Source organism: Rana temporaria, chromosome 4, assembly GCF_905171775.1.
Source record: "Rana temporaria chromosome 4, aRanTem1.1, whole genome shotgun sequence".
NCBI lineage: Eukaryota > Metazoa > Chordata > Amphibia > Anura > Ranidae > Rana > Rana temporaria.
Genome location: NC_053492.1, coordinates 334,705,600 through 334,723,840, shown reverse-complemented (window position 1 = coordinate 334,723,840; position 18,241 = coordinate 334,705,600). Strand labels below are relative to the sequence as shown.

Here is an 18,241-nt window from a genome sequence, read left to right as displayed (position 1 = left end):
GAAAGCATACCTCACCATGATGTCTGTGTAAAATACATTTTTTTTTTTATTATTTGTGTTTTATAACATAACATGTATATCTTCATATTTTGTTTTGTCAAATTGTGTAAATACAATGTTAACATGTTGAAATAAATTGATAAATTGCATTTGTCTTCTGTCATATACTTTTTTGATATGTATCCGGGATGTTGGCAGACACCTGACTTTACATTAGTGGAAATTGCTGCTTACCCTAAAATTGTTACCTCCTAATCTATGTCCTTTTTTGGACCTTATATAAGTGGCATGATCTATGATCACCCATGTGTGCTACTAAGTAATGCTTTAACAAGGCTGTGGAGTAAATTACTACTTAAATTTAGGTTGTTGCTTTTGGTTTTGTCATTGTATTACTATGAGCCCGAGTATGACCAGAGGCTCAGTTTTGTAAGACTTTGCAAAAATTTATAATAATAATAAAAAATAAATAATGTACTTTTTGATCGCCTATGGGAGCAGCAGGCCACACGCCGGATCATTTCTTGGGTAAACCAGAAGAAACTGTAAACCCGAGAAACACCAGCGAGCAGCTGATGTTCCCTCTTACCGCTTTGAAAAGTATTCCAGAGGCTCATGGACAGCAACAAATGCTTTCATGAGAAAGCCAGCCACCGGCTGCAAAACAACTGTACAGTTGGCGTGCTCATAGGACAAAAAGGGACATATGCAAATATGTGCCTCCTGGAAAAAAGCCCAGTACAGCTGCATGTTTGCATATGTCTGGCGTGGAAGGGGTTAATCTGGTGAACTTTTGTTTTGCCTTATAGGTGGTGTGTTTTCATCATACAAAAACATCAAAATTTCAATAAAAAAAATGTATGATTGTCGAAAAAAATAAAAATAAAAGTTCAACTTTAAATAAGTCTAAAAAACCACTATGTGAAAACAAACAATGGAAATGTTGCATTAACAATGTTGATAGCAAACTCACCTTTATAATTTTGGTAGCTTCAATAAAGTTAATGGCATAATTATCATGCTCCTCCATGCCAGTTCCAATAGTCAAGATATTTGGGTCAAAAATTATATCATTGGGATTCAAATTTAGTTTAGTAACCAAAAGGTTATAAGCCCTAGTGCATATCCTGACCTTTGATTCTGTATCTGTGGCCTATAAAAAAAAAAAAAACAATGTATATGTATCATTAGTTAATAACTGCATATACTCAGTATTTCTTCAATATGAAAATGTTGTGGCAGGTATTCTATTTGCTTTAGGCATTCATGAATTGGCATGCCTTAAAAGAGATCCAAAGTCATAGCATACACTTTAATTCTATAACCTCAACATTGTAATAGCAATACAAACAATAGTTATTTCTGACAACTCAATATGAGCTTATGTTTTAACCACTTCAGTATTGCCATGTGTATCTAAAGGTAGAGGCTACAATCGTGTTCCCGTTATTTGCAGTTTGAGCCTACAGCCATGATTTCAGTATCATTTCTTACAGTAAGTGATGTTCACAAAACAAGTAAACCTAGTGGCTTTAGAGCTGCTAGATTATTTTACAGGCAGCAGAAGTGGGTCCCACTTACCCCCACCTGCATTTACTGGGCTCTTCCATCAGACCAGGGGAATATACAATGGGTGGTGGCACAGGTTATAGTATAGTGATATGCAACATACAAATAATGTGGTAGTCCTTTGAACTAGATCAGTTTTGTGTGGGTTATGCTGTCTTGTTGATAGGGCAGCCTTGTGAAGGGAGTTGAAGCCACTCCAAATATGGACAAGAGAAAAACAAGCAACATGCTCCTCTTAGTAAGACTGATCAACATTTAATGAGAAGATGCATTAAAAAACTCACTTTTAGGTAAGTGTAGTCAGGCACAGGGAAGTCCAGTACTATTGCGCTCCTTTCTCAAGCTCTCTAGAGCTTGAGAAAGGAGTGTGCACCTCGTACAATTTCCCAGCCATCTCTGTGATTGTCAGGCTGCACTCCAGGCCTCATGTTGGTTCCTGCCACAACCCCAGCACACTGGCTAATTGGACAAACCGAGCACACCATCATGCTGACTACGGAAATGAAGCATGTTTTTTGGCTCTGCGTAACTTCTGCATACTTTCAGCTATTGAGACCATTCAACTTTTAAAATGTTCATCTCGTTCAGCTAACGATGGGACTTCAAGTTTTTTGGTACTATTTATACTTTTTAAAATATTAAGCTTTTAGACACTTTTTTTTAACATTGAAGTCAATGAGAACATCCTTTTTCCTGCTTCAAAACACACGTTCTGCCAAAAGTTTCAGCTCCTTCATACTTTCACTTACAGACACCAAACAAACTTTAAAGCGGTCACAAAATATTCAGCTATCCAAACATGACTTTTTAGATTGATATCTTTTACGGTTTTTGTGAAAACGCAATTTACGTTTAGTGATATTTTCAGAAAATTGAATTGGTTATAATGTAACCCTATGGAAGGGATTTAGAGTGTGTCATGTGACCTTTACAGTGGAGATCTTTGAAAAAAAAAATTATCTTTAAAAAAAGGGGAAACAAATTGCTCTCACGCCCACAAGATCTACTTGTCATACACAATTTGTATATCAAAACGTACGTATGCTTGTCTGGTTTCAGGCAATGTGATCAGTTTTGTGATACGTATTTTAGTTTTAGTTCCTGGAGCTTCTAAAGGACAACAGCCTGAAATCTTCTCTCATAGACTCATGTTAAATTATCTAAAAAATGTTTCTGCAAAACACACAAACACGCTCTTTTCTAAATCGCTGACATGGCCACATTTTTAAGTTTATCAACATAAATTTCATATCGATGCATTCACAAGGGCCTTGTGTTTCAAATGGTGTAGTCGCTGTATCGATCGCATGTACGGTTGTGGATTTATTAAGCTTTGTTTGAAGGCTTAATTCATGTATTTGGTCTGTGAATTAAAAGCATTTGTAATGGTATTTCTTTCCATAAATAGCTTTCTACCTCAGTGCAATATTCCTCCTCACTGACCTGGGGGAGGGGGGAAACCTCTTGAGGGGGGAGGGGCGACCAGGAAGTCAGGATACTCTCGTTTTTTATTATTCTTCTTAATTAGTGGGAATGCTTTAATAAGCATTCCCAGTATTGATATTCTTTTTTTATTATTATTTTCCTTTATTCCGTACGTTTTTTGGCTCTGCGTAACTTCTGCATACTTTCAGCTATTGAGACCATCCAACTATTAAAATGTTCGTCTCGTCCAGCTAACAATGGGACTTCTTCAAGTTTTTTTGTACTATTTATACTTTTTAAAATATTAAGCTTTTAGACACTTTTTTTTAACATTGAAGTCAATGAGAACATCCTTTTTCCTGCTTCAAAACACACGTTCTGCCAAAAGTTTCAGCTCCTTCATACTTTCACTTACAGACACCAAACAAACTTTAAAGCGGTCACAAAATATTCAGCTATCCAAACATGACTTTTTAGATTGATATCTTTTACGGTTTTTGTGAAAACGCAATTTACGTTTAGTGATATTTTATCGGTTATAATGTAATCCTATGGAGCAGGTTTAGAGTGTGTCATGTGACCTTTAGAGTGCAGATCATCCACAAAAAATATTATCTTTAAAAAAAGGGGGAACAAATTGCTCTCACGCCCACAAGATCTACTTGGCATACACAATTTATATATCAAAACGTAGGTATGCTTGTCTGGTTTCAGGCAATGTGATCAGTTTTGTGATACGTATTTTAGTTTTAGTTCCAGGAGCTTCTAAAGGACAAGAGTCATGTTAAAAAGTCTAAAAAATGTTTCTGCAAAACACACAAAGACGCTCTTTTCTAAATCGCTGACATGGCCACATTTTTAAGTTTATCAACATAAATTTCATATTGATGCGTTCACAAGGGCCGTGTCTTTCAAACGGTGAAGTCGCTGTATCGATCGCATGTACGGTTGTGGATTTATTACGTTTTGTTTGAAGGCTTTGATAACTGATTTTGTGTGTGGATGAAAGCGTTTCTAATGGTATTTTGATTCCCTAAATAGCTTTCTTTACCTCAGTGCAGTCCTCCTCCCCCACCTCATGTGGAGAAAGCCTCTTGAGGGGGGAGGGGCGACCAGTCAAGTCAGGACACTCTCTATATTGCAGATAGAGAAAGGAGCTGTGTGATATTAGGCTTTATAAGTACTGAAGGAACACTGCTTGTATGTCCTAAAGATAGTGTAGTGGTTATGGTGAATGGCTTTTGTGCGGGCTCAGCAATTCAGCTATTCAGCATTCCCACTCGCATTTTCCTCAGGAAATGCATTGTCTAGTCGTTTTTTATTATTCTTAATTTCAATTTTATTATTCCGTACGTTTTTTGGCTCTGCGTAACTTCTGCATACTTTCAGCTATTGAGACCATTCAACTTTTAAAATGTTCATCTCGTTCAGCTAACGATGGGACTTCTTCAAGTTTTTTTGTACTATTTATACTTTTTAAAATATTAAGCTTTTAGACACTTTTTTTTTAACATTGAAGTCAATGAGAACATCCTTTTTCCTGCTTCAAAACACACGTTCTGCCAAAAGTTTCAGCTCCTTCATACTTTCACTTACAGACACCAAACAAACTTTAAAGTGGTCACAAAATATTCAGCTATCCAAACATGACTTTTTAGATTGATATCTTATACGGTTTTTGTGAAAACGCAATTTACGTTTAGTGATTTGTTTATCGGTTATAATGTAATCCTATGGAGCAGGTTTAGAGTGTGTCATGTGACCTTTAGAGTGGAGATCTTTGAAAACAAAAATTATCTTTAAAAAAAGGGCGAACAAATTGCTCTCACGCCCACACAATCTACTTGTCATACACAATTTATATATCAAAACGTAGGTATGCTTGTCTGGTTTCAGGCAATGTGATCAGTTTTGCGATAGGCATTTGACTTTTAGTTCCAGGAGCTTCTAAAGGACAAGTGCCTCAAACGCCCTCCCTTTGACTGTCATGTTAAAAAGTCTAAAAAAAATTCCTGCAAAACACACAAAGACACTCTTTTCTAAATCGCTGACATGGCCACATTTTTAAGTTTATCAACATAAATCTCATATCGATGCGTTCACAAAAGCCTTGTGTTTCAAATGGTGTAGTCGCTGTATCGATCGCATGTATGGTTGTGGATTTATTACGTTTTGTTTGAAGGCTACGATAACTGATTTTGCGTGTGGATGAAAGCGTTTCTAATGGTATTTTGATTCCCTAAATAGCTTTCCTTACCTCAGTGCAGTCCTCCTCCCCCACCTCATGTGGAGAAAGCCTCTTGAGGGGGGAGGGGCGACCAGGCAAGTCAGGACACTCTCTATATTGCAGATAGAGAAAGGAGCTGTGTGATATTAGGCTTTATAAGTACTGAAGGAACACTGCTTGTATGTCCTAAATATACTGTAGTGGTTATGGTGAATGGCTTTGGTGCGGGCTCAGCAATTCAGCATTCCCACTCGCATTTTCCTCAGGAAATGCATTGTCTAGTTCTTAATTAGTGGGAATGCTTTAATAAGCATTCCCAGTATTGATATTCGTTTTTTATTATTAGTGGGAATGCTTTAATAAGCATTCCCAGTATTGATATTCGTTTTTTATTATTCTTCTTCTTAATTTTAATTTTATTCCGTACGTTTTTTGGCTCTGCGTAACTTCTGCATACTTTCAGCTATTGAGACCATTTAACTTTTAAAATGTTCGTCTCATTCAGCTAACGATGGGACTTCAAGTTTTTTTGTACTATTTATACTTTTTAAAATATTAAGCTTTTAGACACTTTTTTTTTTAACATTGAAGTCAATGAGAACATCCTTTTTCCTGCTTCAAAACACACGTTCTGCCAAAAGTTTCAGCTCCTTCATACTTTCACTTACAGACACCAAACAAACTTTAAAGCGGTCACAAAATATTCAGCTATCCAAACATGACTTTTCAGATTGATATCTTTTACGGTTTTTGTGAAAACGCAATTTACGTTTAGCGATTTTTTCAGAAAATGGAATCGGTTATAATGTAACCCTATGGAAGGGATTTAGAGTGTGTCATGTGACCTTTACAGTGGAGATCTTTGAAAACAAAAATTATCTTTAAAAAAGGGCGAACAGAGGGGCGTGGCCTGCTGCGGACCAGGATGGACGCCTGAAGCCGAGCTCTGCTCCACGGCCTGGACAAAGCAACGCACCGCGGCTGTCTCTCTCCCTCTATCTTACCGCCGAGGACGGGGGAGAATCGAGGGTACGACAGGGTATGCCCGGACGGAAACAAAACCCACCCGCGCCGCGCCGCCTTACAGATTACTATCCGGCGGCCGCAGCGATGCAGGGAAATCAAGATGGCGCCGGCTCCAGCGTCGGAAGACTCGCAGATGCGAGCAACCTGCCTGCTTCTCGCAGCCCCTCACCTCATGTATCGGAGAGCCCTCCAGACAACAATGTGAGGGATCCCATGGACACTCTACCTCCTCCTGAGCACTTTGCAAACATCCAGCAGGCAGATAGAGGTAAGAGGCTGGCTACTTCCCCTATCACCTCTCCTAACAAAGAGCCCCTGGCTAAGAAGCAGCTATGGTCTGCTGTAGTTGCAGGGACGAACAGCACCCAGCAGACTCCCTCTTTAGCTGCCATTCCTGCTACCAATAATGCAGTCACGGAAGTCATGCTTAAATCCATGCTACTGACACTACAACAGGATTTACATAGAGAACTGCAAATTTCTATGTCCCAAATGCATGATAGAATTGATTGTTTGGAAGAAAGAGCAGACGCCATAGAGGAAAATTTGCAAGATTATTCTAAAGCACATAATGAAGTACTAGAAGTACAGGAGCATCATACTGAGGAAATCCGTCGCATTAAATTGAAAATGACAGATTTGGAAGATCGCGCCAGACGCAATAATATTAAATTCAGGGGTATTCCGGAGTCAGTAAAACCTAACGAACTTACTCCCTATTTGCAACAGCTTATCATGTCCTTGCTTCCTCGTATTAACATACGTGAAGCGTTGATCGATCGGGCACATAGAATCGCGAAACCAGCGCATCTATCAGCTGACATCCCCAGAGATGTTCTGGCCCGGATCCACTACTTTCACATAAAAGACCAAACTCTCTTTGCTGCCAGATCTTTAAAACCTCTTCCAGCTCCATACAGCAACGTCAAGCTTTTCACTGACCTATCTCCGGCCACAATGGAAATGCGCAGAGCATTCACCCCGATTACCTCCATCCTCCAACAGAAACAAATAGTATACAGATGGGGCTTTCCGACCAAATTGTTAGTCACTCATCAGCAACAAATCATCCCTATTCTCACCCCAAAGGATGGGTACAAAAAGCTAACAAATTGGGGCCTGCTCCCTGTCTCCTCCCGTGATACGGGACAGAGGAGTCCCCCTCGTACCCCCGTCGATGCAAGAATTCAACCATCCAATCTTGCTGAAAAGACCTGAACTGAGATCAGCCCTAGTCTTCCCCATGTTTAAGTCCGGCCTGGGTGATGTTATTTTTCGTAGTTTTTTTTTTCTTTTCTATCTCCCACCCCCCAGGTTAAAGTGTGCTAAGTACACCGGTTTTGTTCTACTAGTTCTACTTGTTGTCTTTACAGATTGTTCTAGCTTATTGCAGCTTCACACATCACTTTTTTTTTTTTTTACTAAGTGTTATCCTAGTGCTTAAATAACTGTATTGTGTGCCTTATTTTAGCATTGTTCTCAAGTACTACCCAGACCCTTTGTTTAATTTGTTTCTCCCCTCTTGTACATTGTGGATAGGTGTGGTCTCTTTATCCTTGCGTGCACTGCCTGAACTATTTTATTTAATAACCATGGCCCTTACGATCACATCTTTTTATGTTAAGGGCCTAAATTCACCCTTTAAAAACGTAACTTACTTTGGAAAGAAGCCTTATCACAACATGCAGATGTCTTATGTGTACAAGAGACACATTTCTCTAAATCTAAACCCCCTGTATGTAGCCACAAAAAATACCCTCATTGTTTTTTTGCGAATGCCCCACAAAAAAAAAAGAGGGGTCATGATTGCTGTAGGTGCATCCACAAATTTTTTATTACACCACTGTGAGTCGGATGAAGATGGTAGATATCTGATCCTCTCCGCTACACTTAATAACCGCCCCCTTCTTATTGTGAACATATATGCTCCCAATACGGCCCAAAAGAAATTTTATACAGCCCTCTTCACTAAATTAGCCCCTTACAGGTCCTTACCTATATTATTGTGTGGGGATTTTAATGACATTGTTGATCCAGCCCTTGACACATCTAGTGCTTTAAGATGCCGACCTTCCGCTTTGTCTGCCCTACTCCATAGAGAAGATTTGTATGACTCATGGCGGTGCATGCACGGTACGGAGAGGGACTACACCTTCTTCTCCCCTCCCCACCAGTCTTATTCTAGAATTGATCTATTCATCTCTGATAAGCATTTACTCCAATCCATCACGCAATCTCATATCGGGACAATATCTTGGTCCGACCATGCACCTATTACAATCAAACTTTCCCCCCTCTCCCAGACCCCTAGACACTCAATCTGGAGACTGAACACCTCCCTTCTCAATAACACTACATTTGAGTCTCAAATCAAATCCGAGATTGAGGAATTTTTCCGATATAATGTTGACTCTGTAACTGATCATGCCGTTATATGGAATGCCCATAAAGCTTGCCTGCGAGGCCTATTCATTAAGCTTGGAGCTCGCTCTAAGAAACTTTACTCTTCCACTACAGATTCCTTCCTGACTCAAATTCGTGCCCTAGAATTAGAGAACAAGCAGTCTCCTTCCGAGACTGCTTGTTTGAAACTAAAAACTCTCCGATCACAGCTCTGCGACCACCTTAGAAAAGATTTTGATTACTACATTAAACGCCTTAAATTAACAACATATGTTGCCGCTAATAAACCAGGTGCCTATATGGCTAGACAGTTCAAAAAACAACTCTCTAACAAACAAATAGATTTTCTCACCACTTCCCAAGGCAAGCGTATTAACAATCCATTAGATATCGCGAATGAGTTTGGAGGTTTCTATGCCAAGCTCTATAACCTTACAGATAATGGACAACTTCCTCCCCCTACCCAACATGACATCTCCAATTTTTTGTCCTCTATTTCCCTACCCTCCATTTCCCAAGAACAACTTGCTCTCCTTGCAGAACCTTTTTCAACAGACGAAATTCATAAAATTATTAAGCAAATGCCCCTCCATAAAGCTCCAGGTCCCGATGGATTCCCTAATGAATATTTCAAACACTTTGCCGACCTACTCCTCCCCCATCTATGTAACACCTATAACCAATTTGCATCTACTGGTCAGATCCCAAAGGAATCCCTAGATGCATTGGTGGTTACCATTCCAAAAACTGGGAAATCAGCAGACAACCCCGCTAATTATCGACCAATATCCCTTTTAAATACGGACACAAAAATATATGCCAAACTCCTCGCCCAGCGATTAGCTAACATCATCCCATCGATCATACATCCAGACCAAGTTGGCTTTGTGCCGGGCCGGCAGGCCTCGGATGGTACCAGGAGGTTTATCGACCTAATTCAATGGGTGGAGCATGATCGAACGCCTTCTCTCTTCCTATCTTTGGATGCAGAGAAGGCGTTCGATAGAGTTTATTGGCCCTACATGGAAGCGGTTCTACGCAAGTTTGGCATATCGGGTACCTTTCTTTCAGCTATTTTAAGCTTGTACTCCCTTCCATCAGCCCGTGTATGGACTTCTGGTGTCATATCCAGCCCATTCAAAATTACCAATGGCACCAGGCAGGGGTGTCCATTGTCCCCCCTAATCTTTGCCATGATAATGGAACCGTTAGCCCAAGCCATTAGATCTAACCCCTTGATAGCAGGTATCAAAATTGGAAATGTCAATCATAAAATCGGTTTATATGCCGATGCTGTCATCATTGCCTTAACAGATCCCATGACTTCCCTCCCCGCCGTTCAACAGCTTTTAGACTCATTCAGCGCAATATCCTTATATAAACTAAATCATAGTAAGTCCCTTATGCTGAACTTAGGCCTAGATCACTTACAGACCCAATTTATCTCAAACAATTTTTCCTTTGCATGGGCCCCTAACGCCTTTCTCCCCTATCTCGGAATCCAGCTCACATACCCGAGCAAGATTTTGCTTAGAACAAACTTTGAGAACCTTGCAGGCAAGCTTTTAAGATTGACAACTGATATGAGTTCTGTTCCTGCTTCATGGGCTGGAAGAATTGCTCAGACCAAAATGTATTTACTTCCACATGTTTTATATTTGTTTCGAACTATCTCCCTACCTATTTCACATTCTCAACTGGGAAAACTTCAACGTATTATTAATGACTTCATTTGGCAACGGAAAAAGCCCAGAGTCAAGAGAGCCGTGCTCTTAACCCCAACCAAACAAGGAGGTCTAGGTGCTCCAGTCATCTTAGCCTACTATCGAGCAACTATCTTGGATCAATTAAAAACATGGTGGTCGGATCACCGCCTCCCGACCTGGAAACAAATTGAAGCTACTGCACTTCGTGCAAACCTCCAACATCTTCTCGCTGCTACTTGGCTTACTTTCAAACCAACAAACAATTTTCTGGACACCATTACCGCCTCTCTAAGAGCCTGGTCGGGATTTTTGCAGATGAACCCAACTCCATCATTGGCTTCCCTCTCATCCTTACCCACAGAAGCCCTTTCCCTCCTGACGCCAGATCTGCCCATCAAAGAATGGGTAAATGCCGGCATTGAAAAAGTGGGCATGCTATTTTCATCTTTGGGCATGCAACCCTTCTCATATTTGCAACAGAAGTTCGGACTGTCTTCAAAAACATTCTTTGTTTATCTCCGAATAAGATCTCTTCTATCTAAGCTTTCCTGGTCATCGGACAACTCCTCCTCGCTGGAACTACTAAAATATTTTAATTCCAAAGACACCAAAGTAAAGGGCATCTCCCTTTTATACAAATTGATTACCTTGCCAAAAGCGGATATACTCTCATCATCCATTCAGTACTGGTCACCTCATATCTCTCAACCACCTCCTACCGATCAATGGGTGAAAGCCCTCCTGACTCCCTTACGTCTCTCCCATTGCATCACTCACTGGGAATCTCTCCAGAAACTTTTCCACAAATGGTATTTTACTCCTGAAAGACTGGCAAAAATATACCCGTCCACTTCTCCTAAATGTTGGAGAGGATGTGGACATATTGGATCTCTGTCTCATATCTGGTGGGACTGTCCACAACTCGGAAACTTCTGGAATACAATAAAAAGTCTAATCTCTTCACTTTGTGATGTACATATTCCAATGTCCCCCTTAGACCTTCTTTTGGGCCTCTCAATACCTTCTTGGCCTAGACACCTACAGTCGATTGTAACGCACATTTTGATCGCAACTAGGCTAGCGATAGCAAGGAATTGGAAATCAACCCAACCACCCCTTTTAAAGGATGTCATCCGTATACTTAATTCACATTTTCTGATGGAATTCTCATTTGCCAAAGCAAATCTGTCCACAAACGACTTTAACGCATCCTGGGAAAAATGGATTGCTGATCGAAGAAGTACTCCTCTACGTTAAGTACATCCTTGTAGTCTCTTCCTTTGATGCGTTATTAATGACCATTGTGGGGCCCTTGTATCCTTACCCGTCTGACCCACCTTCCCCCTTTTCCACCTCTTGGGTAGTATATAGTTCTTCTTTTTTTTTTACACGTTGTTGATAACTTATACCTGAAACTATCTATTGCACATGTCACTCTTGTAAGTTTAATATGTCTAATACGATTTCTCCTTGCCTATATATGGACATGTGCACCCTAGTCTTCATTGGTACATTTGCTGTCCTGCTGCGGTACTCCACAGGTACACAATATTACATATTTGCTCTTATGTATTTTCCGTTTATCTTTCTCTTTATTAAGATACGTATTGAGCCAGGGTATGCCCAATTGGCAATGTTTTGTATACATTTCCTTTTTATTTTTTTTCTACCTAAATAAAAAATCTTAAAGTTCAAAAAAAAAAAAAAGGGCGAACAAATTGCTCTCACGCCCACAAGATCTACTTGTCATACACAATTTATATATCAAAACGTAGGTATGCTTGTCTGGTTTCAGGCAATGTGATCAGTTTTGTGATACGTATTTTAGTTTTAGTTCCAGGAGCTTCTAAAGGACAAGAGCGACAAAACCACTCTCATTGACCGTCATGTTAAAAATTTTAAAAATTTTCCTGCAAAACACACAGACGCTCTGTTCTAAATCGCTGGCATGGCCACAATTTTAAGTTTATCAACATACATTTCATATCGATGCGTTCACAAGGGCCGTGTCTTTCAAACGGTGAAGTGGCTGTATCGATCGCATGTACGGTTGTGGATTTAATACGTTTTGTTTGGAGGCGTAATTAATGTATTGGTCTGTGAATTAAAAGGCGTTTGTAATGGAATTTCTTTCCATAAATAGCTTTCCTTACCTCAGGGCAATATTCCTCCTCACTGACCTGGGGGGAGGGGAAACCTCTTGAGGGGGGAGGGGCGACCAAGAAGTCAGCATACTCTCTACTTTGCAGATAGAGAAAGGAGCTGTGTGTCCTAAAGATAGTGTAGTGGTTATGGTGAATGGCTTTGGTGCGGGCTCAGCTATTCAGCATTCCCACTCGCATTTTCCTCAGGAAATGCATTTTCTAGTTATTCTTCTTAATTAGTGGGAATGCTTTAATAAGCATTCCCAGTATTGATATTCGTTTTTTATTATTAGTGGGAATGCTTTCATAAGCATTCCCAGTATTGATATTCGTTTTTTATTATTAGTGGGAATGCTTTAATAAGCATTCCCAGTATTGATATTCGTTTTTTATTATTCTTCTTCTTAATTAGTGGGAATGCTTTAATAAGCATTCCCAGTATTGATATTCGTTTTTTATTATTCTTAATTAGTGGGAATGCTTTCATAAGCATTCCCAGTATTGATATTCGTTTTTTATTATTCTTAATTTTAATTTTAATTTTATTCCGTACGTTTTTTGGCTCTGCGTAACTCCTGCATACTTTCAGCTATTGAGACCATTCAACTTTTAAAATGTTCATCTCGTTCAGCTAACGATGGGACTTCTTCAAGTTTTTTTGTACTATTTATACTTTTTAAAATATTAAGCTTTTAGACACTTTTTTTTAACATTGAAGTCAATGAGAACATCCTTTTTCCTGCTTCAAAACACACGTTCTGCCAAAAGTTTCAGCTCCTTCATACTTTCACTTACAGACACCAAACAAACTTTAAAGCGGTCACAAAATATTCAGCTATCCAAACATGACTTTTCAGATTGATATCTTTTACGGTTTTTGTGAAAACGCAATTTACGTTTAGCGATTTTTTCAGAAAATGGAATCGGTTATAATGTAACCCTATGGAAGGGATTTAGAGTGTGTCATGTGACCTTTACAGTGGAGATCTTTGAAAACAAAAATTATCTTTAAAAAAAGGGCGAACAAATTGCTCTCACGCCCACAAGATCTACTTGTCATACACAATTTATATATCAAAACGTAGGTATGCTTGTCTGGTTTCAGGCAATGTGATCAGTTTTGTGATACGTATTTTAGTTTTAGTTCCAGGAGCTTCTAAAGGACAAGAGTGACAAAACCACTCTCATTGACCGTCCATGTTAAAAATTTAAAAAATTTTCCTGCAAAACACACAAAGACGCTCTTTTCTAAATCGCTGGCATGGCCACAATTTTAAGTTTATCAACATAAATTTCATATCGATGCGTTCACAAGGGCCGTGTCTTTCAAACGGTGAAGTCGCTGTATCGATCGCATGTACGGTTGTGGATTTATTACGTTTTGTTTGGAGGCGTAATTAATGTATTGGTCTGTGAATTAAAAGGCGTTTGTAATGGAATTTCTTTCCATAAATAGCTTTCTACCTCAGTGCAATATTCCTCCTCACTGACCTGGGGGGAGGGGAAACCTCTTGAGGGGGGAGGGGCGACCAGGAAGTCAGCATACTCTCTACTTTGCAGATAGAGAAAGGAGCTGTGTGTCCTAAAGATAGTGTAGTGGTTATGGTGAATGGCTTTGGTGCGGGCTCAGCAATTCAGCATTCCCACTCGCATTTTCCTCAGGGAATGCATTTTCTAGTTCTTCTTCTTAATTAGTGGGAATGCTTTAATAAGCATTCCCAGTATTGATATTCGTTTTTTATTATTCTTAATTTTAATTTTATTCCGTACGTTTTTTGGCTCTGCGTAACTTCTGCATACTTTCAGCTATTGAGACCATTCAACTTTTAAAATGTTCGTCTCATTCAGCTAACGATGGGACTTCTTCAAGTTTTTTTGTACTATTTATACTTTTTAAAATATTAAGCTTTTAGACACTTTTTTTTAACATTGAAGTCAATGAGAACATCCTTTTTCCTGCTTCAAAACACACGTTCTGCCAAAAGTTTCAGCTCCTTCATACTTTCACTTACAGACACCAAACAAACTTTAAAGCGGTCACAAAATATTCAGCTATCCAAACATGACTTTTTAGATTGATATCTTATACGGTTTTTGTGAAAACGCAATTTACGTTTAGTGATTTTTTTATCGGTTATAATGTAATCCTATGGAGCAGGTTTAGAGTGTGTCATGTGACCTTTAGAGTGGAGATCTTTGAAAACAAAAATTATCTTTAAAAAAAGGGCGAACAAATTGCTCTCACGCCCACAAGATCTACTTGTCATACACAATTTATATATCAAAACGTAGGTATGCTTATCTGGTTTCAGGCAATGTGATCAGTTTTGTGATACGTATTTTAGTTTTAGTTCCAGGAGCTTCTAAAGGACAAGAGCGACAAAACCACTCTCATTGACCGTCCATGTTAAAAAATTTTAAAATTTTCCTGCAAAACACACAAAGACGCTCTTTTCTAAATCGCTGGCATGGCCACAATTTTAAGTTTATCAACATAAATTTCATATCGATGCGTTCACAAGGGCCGTGTCTTTCAAACGGTGAAGTCGCTGTATCGATCGCATGTACGGTTGTGGATTTATTACGTTTTGTTTGGAGGCGTAATTAATGTATTGGTCTGTGAATTAAAAGGCGTTTGTAATGGAATGTCTTTCCATAAATAGCTTTCCTTACCTCAGTGCAATATTCCTCCTCACTGACCTGGGGGGAGGGGAAACCTCTTGAGGGGGGAGGGGCGACCAGGAAGTCAGCATATTCTCTACTTTGCAGATAGAGAAAGGAGCTGTGTGTCCTAAAGATAGTGTAGTGGTTATGGTGAATGGCTTTGGTGCGGGCTCAGCAATTCAGCATTCCCACTCGCATTTTCCTCAGGGAATGCATTTTCTAGTTAGTGGGAATGCTTTAATAAGCATTCCCAGTATTGATATTCGTTTTTTATTATTCTTAATTTTAATTTTAATTTTATTCCGTACGTTTTTTGGCTCTGCGTAACTTCTGCATAGTTTCAGCTATTGAGACCATTCAACTTTTAAAATGTTCATCTCGTTTAGCTAACGATGGGACTTCAAGTTTTTTTGTACTATTTATACTTTTTAAAATATTAAGCTTTTAGACACTTTTTTTTAACATTGAAGTCAATGAGAACATCCTTTTTCCTGCTTCAAAACACACGTTCTGCCAAAAGTTTCAGCTCCTTCATACTTTTACTTACAGACACCAAACAAACTTTAAAGCGGTCACAAAATATTCAGCTATCCAAACATGACTTTTTAGATTGATATCTTTTACGGTTTTTGTGAAAACGCAATTTACGTTTAGTGATTTTTTTATCGGTTATAATGTAATCCTATGGAGCAGGTTTAGAGTGTGTCATGTGACCTTTAGAGTGGAGATCATCCACAAAAAATATTATCTTTAAAAAAAGGGGGAACAAATTGCTCTCACGCCCACAAGATCTACTTGTCATACACAATTTATATATCAAAACGTAGGTATGCTTGTCTGGTTTCAGGCAATGTGATCAGTTTTGTGATACGTATTTTAGTTTTAGTTCCAGGAGCTTCTAAAGGACAAGAGTCATGTTAAAAAGTCTAAAAAATGTTTCTGCAAAACACACAAAGACGCTCTTTTCTAAATCGCTGACATGGCCACATTTTTAAGTTTATCAACATAAATTTCATATCGATGCGTTCACAAGGGCCGTGTCTTTCAAACGGTGAAGTCGCTGTATCGATCGCATGTACGGTTGTGGATTTATTACGTTTTGTTTGAAGGCTTCGATAACTGATTTTGTGTGTGGATGAAAGCGTTTCTAATGGTATTTTGATTCCCTAAATAGCTTTCTTTACCTCAGTGCAGTCCTCCTCCCCCACCTCATGTGTAGAAAGCCTCTTGAGGGGGGAGGGGCGACCAGTCAAGTCAGGACACTCTCTATATTGCAGATAGAGAAAGGAGCTGTGTGATATTAGGCTTTATAAGTACTGAAGGAACACTGCTTGTATGTCCTAAAGATAGTGTAGTGGTTATGGTGAATGGCTTTTGTGCGGGCTTAGCAATTCAGCATTCCCACTCGCATTTTCCTCAGGAAATGCATTTTCTAGTTATTCTTAATTTTAATTTTAATTTTATTCCGTACGTTTTTTGGCTCTGCGTAACTTCTGCATACTTTCAGCTATTGAGACCATTTAACTTTTAAAATGTTCGTCTCATTCAGCTAACGATGGGACTTCTTCAAGTTTTTGTGTACTATTTATACTTTTTAAAATATTAAGCTTTTAGACACTTTTTTTTAACATTGAAGTCAATGAGAACATCCTTTTTCCTGCTTCAAAACACACGTTCTGCCAAAAGTTTCAGCTCCTTCATACTTTCACTTACAGACACCAAACAAACTTTAAAGCGGTCACAAAATATTCAGCTATCCAAACATGACTTTTCAGATTGATATCTTTTACGGTTTTTGTGAAAACGCAATTTACGTTTAGCGATTTTTTCAGAAAATGGAATCGGTTATAATGTAACCCTATGGAAGGGATTTAGAGTGTGTCATGTGACCTTTAGAGTGGAGATCTTTGAAAACAAAAATTATCTTTAAAAAAAGGGCGAACAAATTGCTCTCACGCCCACAAGATCTACTTGTCATACACAATTTATATATCAAAACGTAGGTATGCTTGTCTGGTTTCAGGCAATGTGATCAGTTTTGTGATACGTATTTTAGTTTTAGTTCCAGGAGCTTCTAAAGGACAAGAGCGACAAAACCACTCTCATTGACCGTCCATGTTAAAAAATTTTAAAATTTTCCTGCAAAACACACAAAGACGCTCTTTTCTAAATCGCTGGCATGGCCACAATTTTAAGTTTATCAACATAAATTTCATATCGATGCGTTCACAAGGGCCGTGTCTTTCAAACGGTGAAGTCGCTGTATCGATCGCATGTACGGTTGTGGATTTATTACGTTTTGTTTGGAGGCGTAATTAATGTATTGGTCTGTGAATTAAAAGGCGTTTGTAATGGCATTTCTTTCCATAATAAATAGCTTTCCTTACCTCAGTGCAATATTCCTCCTCACTGACCTGGGGGGAGGGGAAACCTCTTGAGGGGGGAGGGGCGACCAGGAAGTCAGCATACTCTCTACTTTGCAGATAGAGAAAGGAGCTGTGTGTCCTAAAGATAGTGTAGTGGTTATGGTGAATGGCTTTGGTGCGGGCTCAGCAATTCAGCATTCCCACTTGCATTTTCCTCAGGGAATGCATTTTCTAGTTTTAATTTTAATTTTAATTTTATTCCGTACGTTTTTTGGCTCTGCGTAACTTCTGCATACTTTCAGCTATTGAGACCATTTAACTTTTAAAATGTTCGTCTCATTCAGCTAACGATGGGACTTCTTCAAGTTTTTTTGTACTATTTATACTTTTTAAAATATTAAGCTTTTAGACACTTTTTTTTAACATTGAAGTCAATGAGAACATCCTTTTTCCTGCTTCAAAACACACGTTCTGCCAAAAGTTTCAGCTCCTTCATACTTTCACTTACAGACACCAAACAAACTTTAAAGCGGTCACAAAATATTCAGCTATCTAAACTTGACTTTTTAGATTGATATCTTATACGGTTTTTGTGAAAACGCAATTTACGTTTAGTGATTTTTTTATCGGTTATAATGTAATCCTATGGAGCAGGTTTAGAGTGTGTCATGTGACCTTTAGAGTGGAGATCTTTGAAAACAAAAATTATCT

At 38.8% G+C, this 18,241-nt stretch overlaps 1 protein-coding gene across 2 annotated transcripts in view; it reads right to left on the bottom strand.

Moving 5' to 3' along the window:
* MTR (5-methyltetrahydrofolate-homocysteine methyltransferase) overlaps positions 1 to 18,241 on the bottom strand; it is a 1,155,773-nt gene that overhangs the window by 534,093 nt on the left and 603,439 nt on the right. For both annotated transcript variants that reach the window (XM_040350739.1, XM_040350741.1), the window contains one exon: positions 974 to 1,153. In XM_040350739.1, coding sequence (XP_040206673.1) covers positions 974 to 1,153 — 180 coding nt within the window. The remainder of the gene's footprint in view (positions 1 to 973; positions 1,154 to 18,241) is intronic.